This window comes from Pleurodeles waltl, chromosome 8 (assembly GCF_031143425.1).
Source record: "Pleurodeles waltl isolate 20211129_DDA chromosome 8, aPleWal1.hap1.20221129, whole genome shotgun sequence".
NCBI lineage: Eukaryota > Metazoa > Chordata > Amphibia > Caudata > Salamandridae > Pleurodeles > Pleurodeles waltl.
The window spans coordinates 320,970,502-320,991,069 of record NC_090447.1 but is presented as its reverse complement, the minus strand read 5'-3'; the positions used below and the strand labels follow the sequence as shown (position 1 = coordinate 320,991,069).

General features: G+C 42.8%; 1 protein-coding gene across 1 annotated transcript in view; it reads left to right on the top strand.

Moving 5' to 3' along the window:
- Positions 1 to 20,568, top strand: part of ATG3 (autophagy related 3) — a 168,976-nt gene that overhangs the window by 121,830 nt on the left and 26,578 nt on the right. Inside the window, exons 10-11 of the mRNA XM_069204178.1 lie at positions 10,066 to 10,221; positions 19,598 to 19,725. Coding sequence (XP_069060279.1) covers positions 10,066 to 10,221; positions 19,598 to 19,725 — 284 coding nt within the window. The remainder of the gene's footprint in view (positions 1 to 10,065; positions 10,222 to 19,597; positions 19,726 to 20,568) is intronic.

Genomic DNA, 20,568 nt, shown 5'->3' with positions numbered 1-20,568 from the left:
AGCTTGCAAATTAAGCACCATTATATTTGGTAATAGTAAACGTTTATGCTTAGAAAATGCAGATACGTGGCATGAAATGTTGCATAAAAAACAAGTAATTATTCAGTACATAACACCCTTTACCATCTGAGGTTTTTGACCCTCTCCATTAGTAACCAACTCAGTGGCATGCATTTTATCAAGATCTGAAGAATAACCTTTTTAATTTGTCCAGCAAGGGCAAAGCTGATTACTTATAAATTTAAAGCAGATCACTTAACTGTGTTTAAAGCAGGCACATAACAGATTGAACCATTTTCCAGGATACAAACTTGTGATCTCCAGGCTGCACAAGATACTGTGAAGTAATTGCTTGAATCAGGCGAGCGGTCTGGCTAGGATTTGAACATGCCATCGGCAGATTACAAGTAGTGTTGCACAGAAGGCACATTTGGATTGCCACTAAGCTGGAAGACTATAGAAACAGGTTGCATATAATTAAAAAGTACACATGTTTTTTTTTATCCAAAAGAGGTTACTATAGAGGGATAAGTGAGTCATATTTTTATTGGTCTGGCTTGTCTGATTTTTTTTGTTTTTTTTTGTTTTTTTTCTTGAATCAAAGGTGGTACTTTAAGAACTGCATCTTAGTGAGGGAAGTGCTTTGTTGTAGAATGAATGCAGGTGTTTGGAAACTCAGTAGGCTTGATAGCTGAGGGCAGACTGGCAGGGAGTTGAGCAGGCTGAGAGCAATACCAGAGGCTTGGGGATATAGAAATGTGCATAAAGGCACTGCATGGGTGAAAGGGGGTGTGGAGAGTATTAAGTCTTTAAGTCAGGTTCTAAAGGCTAGCGTGACAGCCAAGAGTCAACCTCAAGACTTTGTGTACTGGGCAATATGATCTGTAGTGCCGGGTGACAGGCTGCAACAAACAGTAGTGGCTAAAAGGGTGTGAGGACCAGCTGATGGTCTGTGAGGGCCACCTCGAAGCCTGTGAGGCCTGGCTGAAGAAATGTGACAATCAGCTTGCGACTTCTCAGGACTAGGTAAGAGTCTCTTGGAGCCAGTTAAGTTTCTTGGGCATGTATTACCACAGAGGGTAACATAGGACAACTGTGGGCATTTTGTGTAGACAGAGGTCTACTAGAGAGTGTCTGACGGACTAAGAGCAAAGACAGCTGAGCGTTTGCAGAATCTGTTTTAAGGCTTGGTGAGGGTTCCAGCAACTGGCAGAGGGTCCCAGAGGAAAACTGGGGACTAGTATATGGTTAGTTAAGGTGTGCTTGCAATATCATAGATTTAGATAAGCATCTTTAATGCTTGGCTGAGGATCTGTGAGGGCCACAATAGCGTTTTTAATATATGTCTGAGGTAATGTGAAGGACAACTAAGAGCCCATGAGAGTAGGAACAGACTGCTTTCTGATACAGCAGGCTATTCAAAATTCACTGTTAAACCTTTTAGCAGGCCAGCCAATTCCATTTTATTCAAGAAGGCTCGGCTTAGCAAAGATTTGAAGACCATTGCTATAACTATATGTTTGATGGCATGAGTAGCTGCAGATACACATGCTATGCACAGGTCCTGCCATCTACTGTTGGGCTCGTAGTGTTACAAGTTGTTTTTCTTCTAAGAAGTCTTTTCGAGTCACAGGACCGAGTGACTCCTCCTTTTCGGCTCCATTGCGCATGGGCATCGACTCCATCTTAGATTGTTTTCTTTCCGCCGTCGGGTTCGGACGTGTTTCTTTTCACTCCGGTTGTTCGAGTCGGAAAAATATTACAAACTCTCTAAATTTGTCGATATTGTTTTCGATCGAGTACCATCTATCATCGACACCTCGGTACCAGCGGACACAGATCTCTTCTTGCCCTTTGGGGCACCCGCGCCCAACTTGGGCCTGGTCGGCCTGATCAAAAGTCTTGTTGCAGCCTCATGGACCGGACCCCGTTTAGATTCTGCCCTTGGTGCCACGCCAAGTATCCTTACACGGACCAATATCTAGTTTGTAACCTGTGCCTATCTCCAGACCACCGAGAGGATACTTGCGAGGCCTGCAGATCCTCAAAAAAGACTCTGAGAGACCGAAGAGCATGAAGGTTAGAGATGGCGTCCAGAAGCACCGAACGCCTCGACGCAGAAGAGGAGGAGATGATCCGCACCGCGGTCTCCATTCGGGCGCCAGACTCCGTGCATGAGTCCGACAACGACTGACCGATAACAGCAGGCCAGCACGTGAATACACTTGCCCCTATCCAATCCAAGTCCAAATACAAGGCCTCTGGGACGCCACTGCCAGAAGGCCATGGCTCCACCTGTAAGAAAACTACCGGTGATCAAGCAACATCTTAGGCACCTAGAAAGGCCACAACAACAACAAAGCCTTCGGACTCGAGCCGAGGCACAGGCTCTGAAATTCTCAAGCATCGACCCATCGAGTCGAAGCCCCGAAAGTCCCTCTCAGAGCCGAGGTCAACAAGTACTTCAGGCCTTTCGATCCAGAAGAAGCCGATTTAGGAGCCGTAAAAAAACACATGCACAAAGGAGCATGGACTTTCCAAGCAATTAAAAGAAAGCCATACATTTGCAAAAGAACTTACGCAAATGGAGGATTTTGACGAGAAACAGGCCAGAATGCAAATTCATAAAGACACTGGTAAAATCTCCTCACTGCACCTCCTCTAAAAACAAAGAGGAAACATGAACATTCGGACACTGATCAGCCACCGGCTAAAGTGCCAAAGCCGAGACAAAAATCTCCGCCTCCTCAGTTTTCACCTCACCAGTCTCCTCCTCATTCTTCTCACCTAACTGTCTCCCCGCCTGCTACCCCCACTGCACAGTCCCCATCACACTCTGTACAGTCACATCAAGATGACACTGACCCCTGGGACCTTTATGATGTTGCCATTTAAGACAGTAGTCCAGAGTGCTATCCATAAAAGCCATCACCCCCAGAGGATAGCACCTCATGTACATAGGTTCTAGCCAGTCTTGAGGATGACTTTTTATTTAACACGTTGTCCTCATCTCACGCCACCTACCAGAGTCTACCCATGCTTCCTGGCATGTTAAAACATGCACATCAAATCTTCCAGGAACCAGTTAAAGGACGAGCTATTACTCCAACTGTAGAAAAGAAATATAAGCCACCGCCTTAAGACCCAGCTTTTATTACCCAACAGCTACCCCCAGATTCCGTAGTGGTCAGCGCAGCACGGAAGAGGGCTAACTCCCTGTCCTCTGGGGATGCACCCCCTCCAGATAAGGAAAGCAAAAAGTTTTATGCTGCCGGTAAAAGGGTGGCATCACAGGCAGCGAATCAATGGCGTATAGCCAATTCCCAGGCACTAATGGCTGGATACGACAGGGCCCACTGGGATGAGATGAAGGACATTATCCAGCATCTCCCCAAGGTCCAACAGAAGAGAGCCCAGCAGGTAGTAGAGGAGGGACAGGCAATTACCAACAATCAGATCAGGTCAGCGTTAGACTCTGCAGACACAGCCGCAAGAACTATTAATACGGCTGTCACCATTAGGCGACATGCATGGCTTAGGTCATCAGACTTTAAACCTGAAATTCAGCAGGCTGTTCTGAACATGCCTTTTAACGAACAGCATCTATTTGGCACATAGGTTGATACAGCCATTGACAAAATGAAAAAAGACGCCAACACTGCCAAAGCTATGGGGGCGCTTTATTCAACTCAATACAGAGGCTCATTTCGAAAGCCTCATTACAGGGGAGGCTTTAGACCCCAACCATCTGAACCATCTACTTTCTCCCAATCCAAACCCTCTTACCAGACACAATACCAGAGAGGGGGGTTTTGGGGAACCTACAGAGGACAATTTCCCAGATCTAGAGGAAAATATCAGCCCTCAAAGCAACCCACGCATCCCAAACAGTGACTTCATCCACATCTTCCCTCACCACACTTCCCCTATGGGAGGAAGACTACAAAAGTTCCACACCCACTGGTTACCCATCACAACAGACAATTGGGTCTTATCCATTATCCAGCATGGTTACTGCATAGCGTTCACACAAACTCCTCCAGATATTCCCCCAAAACCACACAAGCTCTCATCTCAACACATTTCAATGTTGCAAACAGAGGTACATGCACTATTACTCAAACAAGCCATAGAGCTTGAGCCACATCATAAAAAAGGAACAGGGGTTTACTCCCTGTATTTTCTCAATCCCAAAAAAGACAAAACATTGAGACCAATACTAGATCTCAGAACTCTCAATCTCTACATCCGATCAGAACACTTTCACATGGTAACACTACAGGATGTAGTCCCATTGTTATAAAAACAAGATTTTATTGCAACACTAGATCTAAAAGATGCATATTTCCACATACCCATCCATCCAGCACACAGAAAATATCTCAGATTTGTAATACAAGGAAAACATTACCAGTTCAAAGTGTTACTTTTCTGGATAACAACAGCTCCGGGAGTATTTACAAAATGCCTTGCCGTAGACGCAGCATACATAAGACATATCCATGTCTTTCCATATCTCGAAGGCTGGCTAATAAAAGCCAACAGTCAAACACAATGCCAATATCATACACGTTATGTAATAAACACCCTACACACACTAGGGTTCTCAATAAACTACCAAAAATCGCACCTACAACCAGCGCAAATTCAGCAGTATTTAGGAGCCACATTAAACACCCAAAGAGCACTTGCAAGCCCAAGTCCACAAAGGGTACAATCGTTCTACAACATATAGCCAAAAATCTAGCCAAACCAAAAAAACAGCTATTAGTAACACCAAAGGCACCGTCCACTAGGAAGAAAGGAGCAACATTGGCATTTCTAGGAAATTTACCAATGACAGAATTCTGTAAAGCAGCCACTTGGTCAACACCTCATACATTTACCAAGCATTACTGTGTAGATGTGTTAGCAACACAACAAGCCACAGTAGGACAGGCTGTACTAAGAACTCTGTTTCAAACAACTTCAACTCCTACAGGCTAACCACCGCTTATTGGAGGAAAACTGCTTTGTAGTCTATGCATAGCATGTGTATCTGCAGCTACAAATGCCATCGAACGGAAAATGTCACATACCCAGTGTACATCTGTTCGCGGCATGTTCCGCTGCAGATTCACATGCGCCCTCCCTCCTCCCCGGGAGCCTGTAGCTGTTTAAGTTACATTCAAATTTGTACGTGTGTGTGTGTATATATATGTGTGTGTGTATATATATATATATGTGTGTGTGTGTGTATATGTATATATATATATGTGTGTGTGTGTGTTTGTGTATATATATATATATATATATGTGTGTGTGTGTGTGTGTATATATATATATGTGTGTGTGTGTATATATATATATATATATATATATATGTGTGTGTTTGTGTGTGTGTATATATATATATATATATATATGTGTGTGTGTATATATATATATATTCCATTGCATGGACATCTCTTTCATTACACTCTATCACTCCTACCTTACCCTCTGCGGGAAAACAATCTAAGATGGAGTCGATGGCCATTGCCAGTGGAGCCGAAAAGGAGAAGCCACTCGGTCCCGTGACTCGAAAAGACTTAATCGAAGAAAAACAACTTGTAAGACTCCGAGCCAAACACTAGATGGCAGGACCTGTGCATAGCATGTGAATCTGCAGTGGAACATGCCACAAACCGATGTACACTGGGTAAGTGACATATATATTTTTAGACAGAGAGAAAGATTGGCTTATTATGACATCATCTTCTCTCCCCTTTCATTGTAATAAAGAATCACAATAAATACATTAAAAAAGGTTTGAGCTACTTGAGTACCCTAATTTTCAAGAACAAACATTTGATCATCCAGGTGATTTAAAATAGGAGTAGCACCATTTGGTAGTAGACTGGGAATGCCTTGGACTTATGGACCAGGAGGAAGCCACTTACCTGATCACTGATGATCCTGTTATGGGCACTATATTTAGTATATATAGTTGATAAAGAACTCTATAATACAACAAGCAGAATGATTGGTTGTCAGCTCTATTAATTCATAACTTGTATCTGCATCCCCTTCTTCGATATTTTCCTCTTCCCATACAAGGATACCCTGGCCTTGGTCACTAGAGATACAATTAACTTCCTGGGAAATATCTGTCCCGTCATGTGGCAAGACATTATAGATTGGGATAGGCATGCACTTCTTTCAGTCTACACGTAGCAGTGAATATGCAGAATAGGTTACATTAATCCCTCTGAGATTTCTATTATGTCCTTCATGGGGAACCTTAAGAGTTGTTTTTCCAAGGATACGTACAGGGCCCACTTGGAACCTTATTGTAGTTCTCACCGAACTATTGGGTCCTCTTTTCAAACCGCAACACTCCTTTGGCATGCAGTTCCTGTCATCAAACTTGTTTTTTCTAATCACTGTTACATCTCTAAGGAGAATCCGTGAGTTGCAGGCTTTGACTATAGAGGAACCGTTTGTTCAGGTTCAAAGGAAGGGGGTTGTCGCGAGGGCAAACCCAAAAATCCTATCCGTGTGGTTAACTAGACTCTTCAGCTGCCAATAGTTTCTCTGCTCACAGATTCTGTGACAGAGCATTAAACATTTTAAATATCAAGAGGACACTTCTGTATTACACTAGCTGGACCAAATACATCAGTAAAACAAAGCAAATCTTTGTGGCAACGTGGCTAACCACATTTCCAAGGCAGCCGTTGCTAAATGGATTGTTAAATATATACAAATATGCTATGCTGAAGCACAGCGTACACTACTTATACTGACTAGGAAACATTCCACGCACAAAAGGGAGGCACTGCAGCTTTTATGAGTAACATTAATTTAAAAGACATTTGTAAGGCTTCTGCATGACAACACCACACACATTCACTAAACACTGCTTTTAAGACATTCAAGCCCTTTGGTTGGCTTTAGTTGGCCAGACAGAGATGAAAACATTGTTTCAAATATCTGAATCATCTATTTGCTGGCACCACTTACGGAAGGATTTTTTTGGGGGGAATTTACAGTCTGCGTCTGAGTATAGACCTTCTACAAATGGAACATGTTATTTACTTTGCAACTATCTGATTGTAATGTGTAGTTTTGTAGATGCCCTTGCACCCATCCTCTTCTGCGAAATAAGACTTTGATCACAAATGTCTTCTCCATAATTATATTCCTGAGTGCAGACACTTCATCTGCAGAGCAGAAAACAATTTGAGTCCTGTTTTAGACCTTTATGGGCTAGGGGTGGAGGCACCAGAGACCTTGTAACTCAAAAACAACTTAGAAGAAAAATAACTTGCAAACATCGGCACCCAACATTAGATGCCGGAGTATGCACAGTATGTGAATCTACAGCACCACACGCTACAAACATATGCAGCAAACTAAACTCATATGCCTACTGTTAAAAGCAACCTTATCTAGTTGCAAGCATTCTGTCATTCTACAAATCGCTATTGATTTATGTGACCCTAAATTGATTTCATGCCACACTAGATTCTTCTGTACACATTACAGAGCTTTAGGGTGTGTAACTGCAAGCATGAGTTTGTTTTGCATATTTTATGTGTACGTAAAAGTCTTCCATACAGCCAAAAAAGAGGGCTTTGTGACCCTTTCAACTTCCTGGGGTACAGTCCCCTTTTATCTTAAATCAAAGAACCCACAGCTGACCACTAGATTTATTATATTCTCTCACACTACTGAGAAACTGTAAATTAACAAAAACAGTAGTTTAACTCAAAAAGAGCTCTTGTTGAGTAATTTTAGTTAATGTGCATCATCACGAAGGTTGTTTTCGGGTTTTTTTCATCGCAGCAAGGCTGGTGTCTCAAAAAGCGTTTGGCTTCTTTGTGTTTTACTCTATATAATTGAATTTACTTTAAAATGTGACCTAGAAAAGCGTACAGCTGTTTTATATGTTTTGCTACGACTTTAAATGACCAGACAAATAAACTTTTGTTTAGCTTCTGTAGCACTGAATGGAGTGAAATATTTCATAGCATTTGCAGTGTAACGCCGTAAGCAATTGGGAAAGTTGAAAAGACCTACACACAAGGCTACAAAAGGCACAATATATGTATAGATGGAATAAAACACCCCGAAGAAATATCAAGTGGCATAAACAAGAACGAATAAGAGGTGCAATGGATAACTGGATGGAAAGTGTTAATGTAAAAATGCAGAAAACCCTGCTTACCTGAGGATAAACACTAAAATGCAAATCATGATGCTGGGAAATAGTCTTCTGAAAGTGTTTGTCTAAAATACTTCGTCCTCGCATTCCAGGAATCCCACCAAGATGCCAGTGATGTGAAATTGTGATTTATCGTCTGTTTAATTGTAAAATAAGCACTCTAAGAAGAATCCTAATTGTAAATAATGGTCCGTAATGAAGAAAATATTTGCGGGGCATGCCTGGTGACGGATGCAATGTTCCTGGATATAAACTGGCAGTTATGAAATATGTGATGACCTGCATACACGCATTAAAGTAGTAATTATAAATGGGAAGTGTTACCGGAATGAGCCTGTTCCTGCAATTACGCAATTAGAGCCCTGCCCTGCCGACAGGTAATTCACTACATGCAGTAGAAGGGAAAAAAAGACTCCAGTGGCAACTGTTGCAGTAGCACTCTTCGAAAGTCCAAATGATAATGACGTCCGTAAGTTTGACAACAGGTTCACAGACTAGATAAACATGTCATGAGTGGAAATATATATATATATATATATATATATATATATATATATATATATATATAATTAAAATCTTTTCCGAATTGTAGACCCGCTTAGTTCAAAGAATAAATGTTTCTGGAGCTTTAATGATAGAAACTGAAGAGACTAATGAGGTTCAGTTTGAGAAGCAAAACCACATGAAGGTGACTCGATGAATGAAAGCTGAAACAGACTCCCCACTGTCCTGGTGGAAACATGTTGGATGTGTCTGACCTCCACAATGTGGATATATGATTTCCTGTCTTGTATGATGAAACAAAGAAAATTAACCTGTGCAGTCTCATTGACAACTGCACCCAGAGTGAAAATATCATATCTTGAGGAAAGCACGCCTGGAGTGGTAGAGGGAAAAGAGAGGCAAAGGAGGAGAAATAAATAAAGGAGAACTAGCAATACTACAAACCAATGGGAAACAACTGCTGTTTCTCCAATTAAAATACCTCAGCAGTGTTTCATAGAAAATTACAATGGTCAACCATAAGCCCTGCAGAGTTTATAAATCAAGTAACTCTGTTCACAGGATCAGTATCCTGCCGCTCTATACTTAGCCTCAGGAAATCTTGTGCTGTAATGTTTAAGCGAAGGATTCCTTTATGGCCTAAAGCTCCAGGTGTATCTACTGTGTCATCCTACTCAAATTGTAGAAACATTAGAATCTCACAGTCTCAGAAGGTCAATCACTGTGTATGGCTGATGCACAAGTGACTGCTTCTCTCCGGTCCACATTACCCTGTTACACGACATTGGGCCTACAATACATTTCAATGCCACACCAAATGAGCTGCAGGCAGCTCCCCCAAAAGCTCTGGTCCACTATTGAAATCTTGACAAGTTGCATGGCTGCAAGTTTGCACCCCCGCTCTGTGCAGCCAAAGAGGCAAGAGCAATTAGATGCACCGCTGTCAGTGCAGGTACCCCAGTTGTCATCTTGGAACCATACCAAAAGAACCACATTCTTCAACCCTCAAAATTTGGCTTAGGTGGAGGCATCCCACTTTAATAAAAAAAAAAAAACTTTCCATCATGTGTCCTGCTCCTTTATAAACATGGTCAGTCTCAGCACGTCTGGTCATGATCACCGCCACCCCAGGTCCTAAAATTAGAGCCTTACCAGAGAGATGGGTCTCCACAGTCTGACTGTTCGGTAATCCCTTCTACTGATTACATGATTTTTAATTTCATAGCATAATTTACTGCATATTTTTCATTGTAGTGTGTCTAAAAAAGTGTGAAATTTTTGACAGTGCATAAAGGGTTGCATGTGAGGGTTTAGGTATTTTATTTGCATTACTACCACTTACTGAACTATTTGTCTTTTTTTATAAATACCAGGCAACATTGGATACCAGAACGATAATAGAAGCCATCAAACCTAAAACTGAGGCTGGAGGTGAAGATGCTATTTTGCAAACTAGAACATACGACCTATATATCACCTACGACAAGTTTTATCAGACTCCACGTCTTTGGTTATTTGGTTATGACGAGGTAGAAACTTTTTGTATGTCTTTCAAGAATACATTTTAAATTAAGCATTTGAAAAGTAGAAGTGGGATCACGCAGTAGCATGTTTTTAGATTATAACTACTTTTTAAAACATTTACACTGAATCACTTTTGTTTTTGCATGTGAGAAGTGTTGGCAGCATCAGCTTGAAGCCTTAATAGCAAATCTATTTGCCTTGAAATGTTCGTTTACAGTAAGACACTGCATGTCTCAATCTCCACTCTCTACCTCTGGACTTCTGTCTCAGTTCCTGTTACAACTTCTTCTTGTGCCACTGCCCATCTACCTCTTTGTCTTTCTTTACCTTCTTTTGTCTATTACCCTTGAAGTTTAAACCTTGCTAGTTGATTACTTTCATGGCAAAGAGCCTTTCTCACCTCCTCACTTTGTTTCAAGAAGGCCTTGATCTTACCTCTTAACTTACCCAGCAGTTTGAAGCATAGTGAAAGGTAAGCGCCATGACTTTATTAGTTTATCATTCATACCTGTGTCAATTTATGATAATTTATCTTTAGCCACAGTCCATTAATGGTGCACATAATATTTTTTGAACATGGGATGGTGGGGACACAGAGAGGACCAGGAACAGTACATAAGCTCCTACCATTAGACAACAGTCATGTCGCTTTTCTTGATGCCACGAGAATAAAGGCATAGAGAGAGCATGATCATGCTAACCCATGCTGTATAGATTCACAACTGGAATCTGTTAAATGGTAAACAAGCTAAAAGGAATGTTTCCATCAAACCTATTCTTCCACGCCAGAATTTAATCAGATGTTGAGATCCATGAAGTGAAACATTACAGATACCTTGCAGATACTCAGTTGGCTTTGCAATCCTTCAGATTGTTTCCCATGTTCGTAAACTCCTTCTTTCCAGGACCTTTTTTCAAATTTCTACTGAATCTTGATAATTGGTGGGAGCCATGGGAGCCTTGGTAGACAAAAGGTAGATGTGGTATTTGAATAGTTTTTAAATTGCAGTTTGTGAATACTCAGCCTTTTATAATTCGGAATATTCTTCAGATGTGAGTGACTGTGTTTTTGTTAGACTTTTCCTTGATACAGTCAAGTGATGTTAAAAGTATCAAAAGACTTATGTCTTTGTGTTTCTACGAAGGTTTTCACCGTACCCAACATTTTATCAACATTTTGCATCTGTTTTCAAATGACCAAAATAACTTCACACAAAAGGAAACCAAACAAACTGGTTTCAAGCAAAAAAATGTAGATACTTCAGTGAAGCAATATGTACTACATCAGTGCTTTTTTAAATTTTTTTATAGCAACACTTCATGTCCCAAACAATAAAGGTTGTTTTGCACAAATCATTTACATATTTCTATTTATATTTTTGAAATACGTTGACGTACAGTATTATCAGAAATGAGATGCTGATTTTCAGAAGTGTCTCGTAGGCCATTCCTATTGCCTTCAAATAATACAATTTCAGGATTTAATTATATGAAAATACAGAGCTGCTGATCTGTTTTTATAAAAGTTAAGGTAATGGATCATTGATTATAGTTATTTTGATGGATTATTAAAGCAGCTGTGCCATGGTTTGCCGCTTGTGTGGTACTCTTTTTGTGGACTGGGAGCCCCTTTAAAGACTAGCATTGTGAAGACTCCGGAAATAAGCATTCTCCTCCAAATTGTCTCTTCTCGCCTATGCTTCTCAGCAAGGAGATGAGGAACGCTATGGAACATCACGTCCAGAGTCATGTATTGTGCATTCCTTTGTGATAGCTCTGCTCTCAGATTCCTTACCTCATGGATCCTGGTGATGTGGCTTCATCCGCAGCTCTGGATCCTCCCCAGATCTGCCATCACAGAGCCATAATAGATGTGATCCAGTGTACTGATTTTAGATTCTTGTTTTCCATGCCCTTCGATGAAGAGACAAAGTTTCTCTCAAGTTTTTACTGTTCAGTCTGCCTCAAACTTCTACTGTAGCAGCGGACAACTAGGGTCATGTGATGTTTTTTTCCCCATCTTCCCCCCCCCCCCTCCACCCCCCCTCTCCCCCTCCCCCCCCCCACACACGCAATCCAATATGGAGCTTCCAGCAGGACTTTACTTCTGTTAGTCAAATATCAATCTTGAGGCCTTGTTGTATATGCCCGGTGCCTGCCTCTCAAGCACCACTTTAGTTCCTGCAAAAAATGTGAGCGTGTGCATTCTAAGGTGATCAGTGAGTGGGAGACCATACTGTGCTTGCCCCAGGCCTACAAATGGTTGGGTTATTACCTCTCCAGGTCTCCTTCAAAAGTAGGTCATCAAAAAGGTGCATTCTAAAGAGATATCCTGTCTCCATATTCATCACAAGAGAGAGACCTCCTCTCCAAGGTGCCAGAGCCAATCCAGTGAGAGGTCCTAAAGTTGGAGATCTTGTTCCGAGACTCAGAGTCACTGCCCTTTTTCGAGAAGGTGCGCCCAAAGTTTCTGACACCATTGCAACCATAAACTTGCTAATGATAGTGAAGATGATGATCTTCTTCTTACACAGTACAGAGATGGTAGTCTCTATATTGGCTTTCTTGAGTTTGATTGTCCCTCCCTGTCCCAATAAAAAGACACTGCCTCTTTCTCAGAGCTTATCTTTAAAGCTGCCAAATCAGAGGAACTTCCTTTTCCTCGTGAAGAGTTCAAGGCTGTCTTGTTGATCAAAATTCTACAGCATGCCTTTCCATCCTCAGATTCTTGTGTCTTTTCGAGAGGTTCTTTTGGACCAGAGCTTGCGCCTTGAAACAAGCACTTAATTAAAGTTGCTGGGTGCCGTACACCAGCACTGGGGAACATAGCTCCTCTCTGCTCGCCTGAGAGATTGTTGGTTCAGGTTCCTTCGTTCTAGAGAACCCCTCCACTACTCCAGATCCAGACTACAAATGCATTTGCGCCCTGGGGGAAAAAGGTCTTCTTGGTAAATCTTTCCTTGCCCCCTTCCACCGTTATGTGCCTGCTGACGCGGCACTCCCACCCTCTCTGGGAGATGGATCAGTAACCAGCAAAAGAGCTCCCCTGTCACGTGTGGTTGCTTTTCATAGCTGCCTAGTCTGAGCAGATTTTGACATCTTGCCTGAATATAACCCTGGTGCTGAATTTCATTCTGTGCTCCTGCACCTGTCTCTCTTTCATTGACGCCGGTTCCAACATTACAAGTGTCAGAAGGAAATCCAGTGCTGACTGTAGGCTCCGGCCCTGTCCAAGGTCGCACTCCAAATCCTTTCGAGCTCACCCAGTTCCCATACAGCTGGTTTCAGACAGTACACTCCCCACACAGCAGAGCTATCCTCAGAGACTGCATCATCTTTTTGGCTCCAATTCTGACCAGATTTTCCCACTACCTGGAGATGGTAGTGGTGATGATGGCAATAATTTATCCCCATATTATGTTAACAGTTTATACATGGATTGATTCAGCCAGTGAGTTTTATAATTTGTTACAGAACTGACTGTCTCCCCTTTCCCCCATTTAGGCCTTCAATAGAAGACATGCTTCCTTTGTTGTGGTGATGGATGTGCTGCTAAGGTCCTGGATCTATAGCTACCCTCTGTTAAAGTTAAGGCAAATGTCCTCACAGACGTTCTTCTAAGCTGGCTTTCTCTGAGCCTTTACTCTAATTCAGAGAAGCCCTAACTGATACTTTTGGTGGGGCTTGGTTTAAGGATTGTTCTTGCCCACTGAGGAAACAGGTAGGTGGCTAGACACCACAGACCGGCACCTGGAAACCTGATTTTCTTGCACAGTAGTCTACTCCTGAAGAATGGTGGTTCAAGCTTCCTCCACCAGCAGGATAAATCCTAATCCAGAGAGTGAATGGAAGGACGTTTCGGGAAACAAATGTTCTCTTCAGCCAGCCTATATTTGAGGTCAGTCGTGGAGGTTTTCCTACTAGGCTGTTATACCCGTGCCCTCTGGAACACTGTCAGTGAGTTCTTGCACGCAGGACCTCATTGGCTCAAACCATTTAAGATGGTCCTGATTCAGCAAGATTTGTGATTTGTGATGGTCTGATACTAATGATTTCTTGGGGTGAGCAGTCAGCACTAGTATGGTGCTCCATTGCCGTTCGTGGATGCATTCCATAGGCTTTCCTGGAGATGTGCAGATAAGCCTTTTAATGGATCCTCCTGTTTGACGAAAAAAACGTTTTACCCTAGAAAATAGTGCCATGGCATATTCTCTTGGCCTGCCTACTCCTGGCAGACAGTTTCTTCTTCAATTTAGGTCCTTCTGATGCTCTCCCAGAAGGCTGGCATATAGATAACGCCAGACCCTACCCCTTGCAGTCCCCTAAGTCCTTTCTTTCCCAGGATGGTCATCAGCCAGTCAACAAGCAGGTCACCAGTGGCACTGATTGGCCCATTCCCTCTTCCCTGCTTCGTCAGCCTCCAAACCAGTTTAGTTTGCTCATTACTGGTGCACAACCACAATGTGATAGGCAGGATCCAAAATTTTGTTCCACAGAGTGGCAGTCCATCACGTCACAGATGGGTCCTCCAGATCATCCTCTGCGGTCTAAAAGGGCCTTGAAGAGGGTTCTGGACTCAGAAATGGGAACTGGCTGTTATTCCCACTATTCCTTGTGCTGAAGAAGAATGATGCCTCAGTCAGATTTTAGATCCTCACATTTTGAGTACCTTCCTGCTGAAGTTTGAAATGCTTCTACTGCCCCAGGTTCTGTCTGCCCTGGATCTGGTCCTCTAGTCCCACAGGCATTAGTTGAGGTTCAGGGTTGGCCAAAATAACTTTCAGTTTCCCCTCCCCCATATGTCTTGAATTGAGTGTTCACGAAAGTGATGGAGATGGTTGGCACCCATCTTCAGAGGCTGGGATGCTAGTTTTCCTCTACCTCAAAGACTGTCTGTTGAAGTCAGACTTGCAACAGTCCGTCACTAATCACCTCCAGACAACAGCAAACCACCTGACGTTGTGGTTCTCAATCAGTGAGCCTTTCGTTTATCAAAACAAGTCAAGGGCATTCAGGCTATAATCCTGATATTTCATTCTCAGTCCTGGATCTTGGTGAGAGTAGCTCTGAGGCTTCTTGGCCTGTTGGTGACATGTATCCTGCTGTACCACTTCCCCAGCTAACATATGCAGGCTCTGCAGTGGTATCTTAAGTTCCAGCGGGCCCAGCACCAAGTAAACCTATCGGATGTCATGCAGGTTTCAGAGAAGACTGCATAAGATCTGCAGTGATGGCTGCTTGACTGCAACTGGACCAGCAGAAGGCCACTCTCCCTTCCCCACCCAAAATTGACAGATGTGTCATTGCTGGGTTGGTGAGATTAACTGGAAGAGGTGGAGATCAGAGGACTTCCTACCGTCTATCAAGGAGAGGCTGGTACATGTTCTCACAGACAACACCGCCATATGGTACAGCACCAGGCAGGGTGGAGTATGGTCCGTGATCCAGTACCAGGAGGCTCAGCGACTTTGGAAGTGGTTGGGACATTAGGGCACCTCCCTGATTGTAACCCAACTGACAGGATTAATGAATGCCAGGGAAGACAGTCAGCTGGCGGTACTTGGTGGAACGGCAGCTGGACCCAGAGATCGCACAAGGGAATCTTCCAACAATGTGAAAAACAAGGTTAGATCTTTTCACCAGCCTTGAACATACAGTGTCCAAACATTTGTACATTCCTGTGAAGGTCCTCTCTAGGAGATGCATTTCAACTGAATTGGAACACTGGTCTTCTGTACATCTTTCCGTCTGTGCCTTTTCTGCCCAGAGTTCTGAAGATCAAAAACGACCAGGCCCAGTCATCCTAGTGGCCTCAGATTGAGCCAGGATAGTCTGATACAAGGAACTTCTCGGATTGAGGAGCATCTGGCATCCAGTCGGGCTACCACTTTGCAAGGATAATCTGTGCAGCAGCAGGACTGTCCCTCACCTCCACTCCACCAAAAAGCTGTACAATCTACACCTCCATGTGTGAAGATTTAGTGGAAACATTTGGCAGGGTTTGACTAGTAATCTGAAGTTGTGGATCTCATCCTGACTTTCAGGTGCTCTGCCATGAAGGCTATTTACACCGGGCCCTAGGTCAAATTTGTGGCCTGGTACAGAGCCTGCAGGACAAACTCTTTGCAAGACAAGCTGTTGGATGTTTTATTATTTGTTGTGTCTTTCACCCTGCAAGGCCTTGGAGTGGGCACTATTAAAGGTTGTTTATATGCCCTTTCGTTTTTTTTTTTTGTGTTTACTGAACCAACCAACCCTCTTCAGACCAACTTTTGTGATGTTATTTAAGGTTTAACGCACATGTTCCCTCCCAAACTGTTTGATGCCACAGTGGGACCTTTGGTCCTAACATTTGTCATGTGAACTTCCTTTGAGCCAATGTAGAGCCTCTTGTTGCGTCTTCTGATGATAAAGACGCTCTTCCTTGTTGCGACCACTTTAGCTTGTCACAGGAGTGAGCTACCAGCTCTCTTGTTGCAACCAGCCTATACCACCTTTTCTCTTGACAAACTAATGCAGCGGACCAAGGCATCTTTCTTGCCAAAAGTTGTGACTTCTTTTCACATTGAGCAATCAGTCACCCCAACCCTACTACCCCCAAACACCTTCTTTGCTCCGTCTCACTCCTTGAAAGAGGAGCAGATACTCCATCAGCTGGACCCTAAAAGAGAATTGGTGGACGATCAGCTTTCTAGGAGGTGCTCCCCGTGGCAAAGTGAGGTGAAGCAGTGCAGAAAAGCACTCTGCCATGGTGGAAAGTCCTTCAGAATAAGGTCTGCTACGCATTGGCCAAAAAGCAGTTTCTGGAAGGACTGAGGGCATATTTCATAAGGGCCAAGGCTGCCACCACTGCGTTGGCACAAGGAGGGCCTGTTCTGGACTACTTCCAGGCCCTAATGTGGGCATCAGTGCTCATGTAAATGGAGTTACCAAGACCAGACTGGCCTTACTGGGGGTTTCCTCGAAGAGCGGGGGCCGCTTTTGTTACTGGGAGCTGATTTTGTAGCAGTGCAGCAGTTTTTAAAGCACTGCTGAGTAACTTGTATGTCAAACATTTTTTAGGCAACCATAAAAGTGCCAAGATAACTCTGGTGATTAATGTACCTCCTGGAGAAGGATCAGGGTTTGGTCTAGTGGCAGTTTTGACTCATCTAAGGCAGCACAGAGAGTTAATATGCCTGCTGCAAAGAAAGTGTACTATGCCGATCAAAGAACAGTATTTTGTCACAAAGCTCCTTTTGTTACTGTGCAGTTCATAACTACAATCATGTTCTAGCACACTGAACTATAAACTGCAATCAAAGAGCTGCATGATACAGGTTAGGAAGTTATATTTTTCCCAGTCTTGGATTATCCTAATTCTGCTAAAAAGGCTTGTTTGGGTAGAAATAAATTGGTATTAATAAACCCAACCCTATCCGCTGTGTTAGGTTCTGAATCCTGTGTTTATTTCTCCCCAGACCAAGCACTCTAAAAACAACAAAAATAAAATGTCTACCAGTATGGATGTTGTGTGAATCCTACACCTTGGAGTCCCCGTTGTTAGCATTTTCTATTGACTGATTTACACACACATGATTCTTTGTTTGTGTGTGTGTGTGTGTGTGTGTGTGTGTGTGTGTGTGTGTTGTAGGTGCGTGCGCGCTCCAACACCGGTAAGAATGGTGCTTCAAATCCAATGAAATACATGTGGGAGAGTGGCTATGGAGAGATGGGAGGCACTGGTGAAGGGTGATGGTGTGGAAGCATTGAAGAACCCCAATAAACTTTGCTGTATCCGGGTGCACTGTAAGGTAATCATTTTCTATGCTTTAAACATTAATACAGCTGAATATAAAGTGAAACAATGTGTTGTAGAATGCACTGTTTTGCCATTTTTGTCCGATTTTTGTTAAAGGTGGAGAAACACCAAACCCCATTGTAGTGGTCAGGCTCTCCCTCCCTGTGCACCCTATGGCGGAAGGGCTGACAAAATTTGGCCTTTTTGTTCATTCTCACATATGATTGCACCTTCAAATATGTGAGCTCAGCATTTCTGCAGTACAATAAAAACACTTTTGTTTGATTAATTAGACTATAGTTTGCTGCATGCATCACAAGAATCTAGCCCACGTGCCCATGACGTCTCGCCCACATAACCCAGGTCTTCTTTTAGTTTACTAACAACATTGCCATCAGGGCAGGAGTGTTTCTCAGTTTGTTTAAACACTCAATTTTAATAAATATATTATATAACCATGATTGCTAACATATTGTCATCTACACACAGTAACTTTCCAGGAAATGTCTAAAAACCTCTCCACTAACTTGCAGCTTTACTGATAAAACTATATAGTGTATTAACAATCTTTGAAAATTGGGTTTCAGAAAACATATCCTTTGCACATCAACACGTAAAGTATTGTGATTTCTTTTCATCCCTATTAAAATATATTTTTTTTATCACACAGAAGTATAAAAAGGGCTTTCACAACTACTGAAATATATTTTGAAATGTTTGCACAGTTGACTTAGTCATTTAAATGTTGTGTGTTAGGGAAAACCTGACACCCTATATCCTTTTATTTTACATTCTAAGCAGCAGGTCACACAGTTCACCTTAAAAGGTCCTGGAACTCTGCAGTCAGAAGGAACATTAATTGTAAGAAAAACTGACTTTTGACCTCTGTCTGTGCACACATAGCAAATGTGACCTAAGAACAAGATTTAAAGGCATCTTTTATTGCCCCTCCTCTTTTCAACTGAACAGTACACCTGTTCAGTGTCAACTGGTACGGGACAAGTAAGAATTAAAAATAGCTCAACCTGATCAAATAAGACTCACCAATGCGAGTGGTCGAGTGGATTTTTCAAGCCCTAAGGAATCTGCAGTTAAAAGTATCAATCAGAAGAACAATTACTTTTGGTAATGTTCTTTCTGGTGGGTACTCTGTCTGACTGTGCAGATTCCTCACTGCCATCATACCTCCCCTTTCTGAGGGGTGGTTTATTTTTCCCCATATGAAAAGCTCCCAAATTGGAGATCTGCGCACTGGTACCTCGCAATTGCTTTGTGCTCTGCATCCAAAGTCATGGAAAAAGTCAAGCAAGAAACTGGCATTAATGCGCATAGGTGGCTTTTCTGCTCTGTCATTTCTAGAGGGAGTGTTGGGGGGCAGGGAGGTAGAGTGGGGAACCAAATCCTACAAGGCGCCACGCAGAGGCATGTCTAATTAATGCTATGAAAAACTTAAAGATCCAGCCTGGCACCTGAAGAATATTGTAAAGATAAGGAATCTGCTGTTAGATCATGTATCTACCAGGAATAGCTTTACTGAAGATAAGCAACTCGTTCATTTTGTACAATTATTCTAAATGCAATAATTATTTTTCTTTTTGTAGGATCGGCAGCCATTAACAGTGGAAAATATGTATGAAGATATTAGTCAAGACCATGTGAAAAAAACAGTAACAATAGAGAATCATCCTAATCTTCCACCACCTCCAATGTGCTCAGTCCACCCATGCCGGTAAGGGTTTCTTCTTTCAAGGATAATCACACTGTTAGAAATGGGGTTTTTGGTTGGCAGTCGGGTTACCCTCTGTCCAAGCAAGAACCCTCACTCTAGTCAGGGTAAGTCACACACAATCCAAAATTATCCTGTGCCCACCCTCTGGTAGCTTGGCACGAGCAGTCAGGCTTAACTTAGAAGGCAATGTGTAAAGTATTTGTGCAATAAATCATACAATAACACCATATAGCACCACAAAAATACACCACACAGTGTTTAGAAAAATATATAATATTTATCTGGATAATTGCAGGTCAAAACGAATAAAGATGCAATGTGAAATTGTAGAGATATCACTGAAAAGTGATATAAAGTGTCTTAAGTCTTTAAAAAGCAAACAAAGTCTCTTTCAAGCACAGAGTACCTGGTTTAAAGTGGAAAATCTCCGCAAAGGGCCGCAGAAGAAGAGATACGTGGAAAAATGGTGTGTGCATCGATTTCTCCCCTGCACACACGGACTTGCGTCGTTATTTTTCACGCGGGGAAGTCGTGCGTCGTTTTCCGACGCTCGGACAGTCTCTTTCTGTGGGTCGCGGGATTACCAGATGTCCCGGGGTCTGTGCGTGGATTCTCCTGCTTGTTTTCCGGCTGCGCGTCGTTCCGCGGGGCTGTGCGTCGAAGTTTCGCTCTCACGACAGGCGTCGAATCGATTTCCCCTCTGGGAGTCGGGCGGCGTTGTCCTTGCGAGGCCATGCGTCGAAGTTCCGGTCGTCCCGAAGGCGTCGCGTCGATCAGCGTCAGTGTGCGGCGTTTTTCTCGCCGCGGAGCAAGCTGTGTGTCGAAATGTTCGCCGCACGAAGA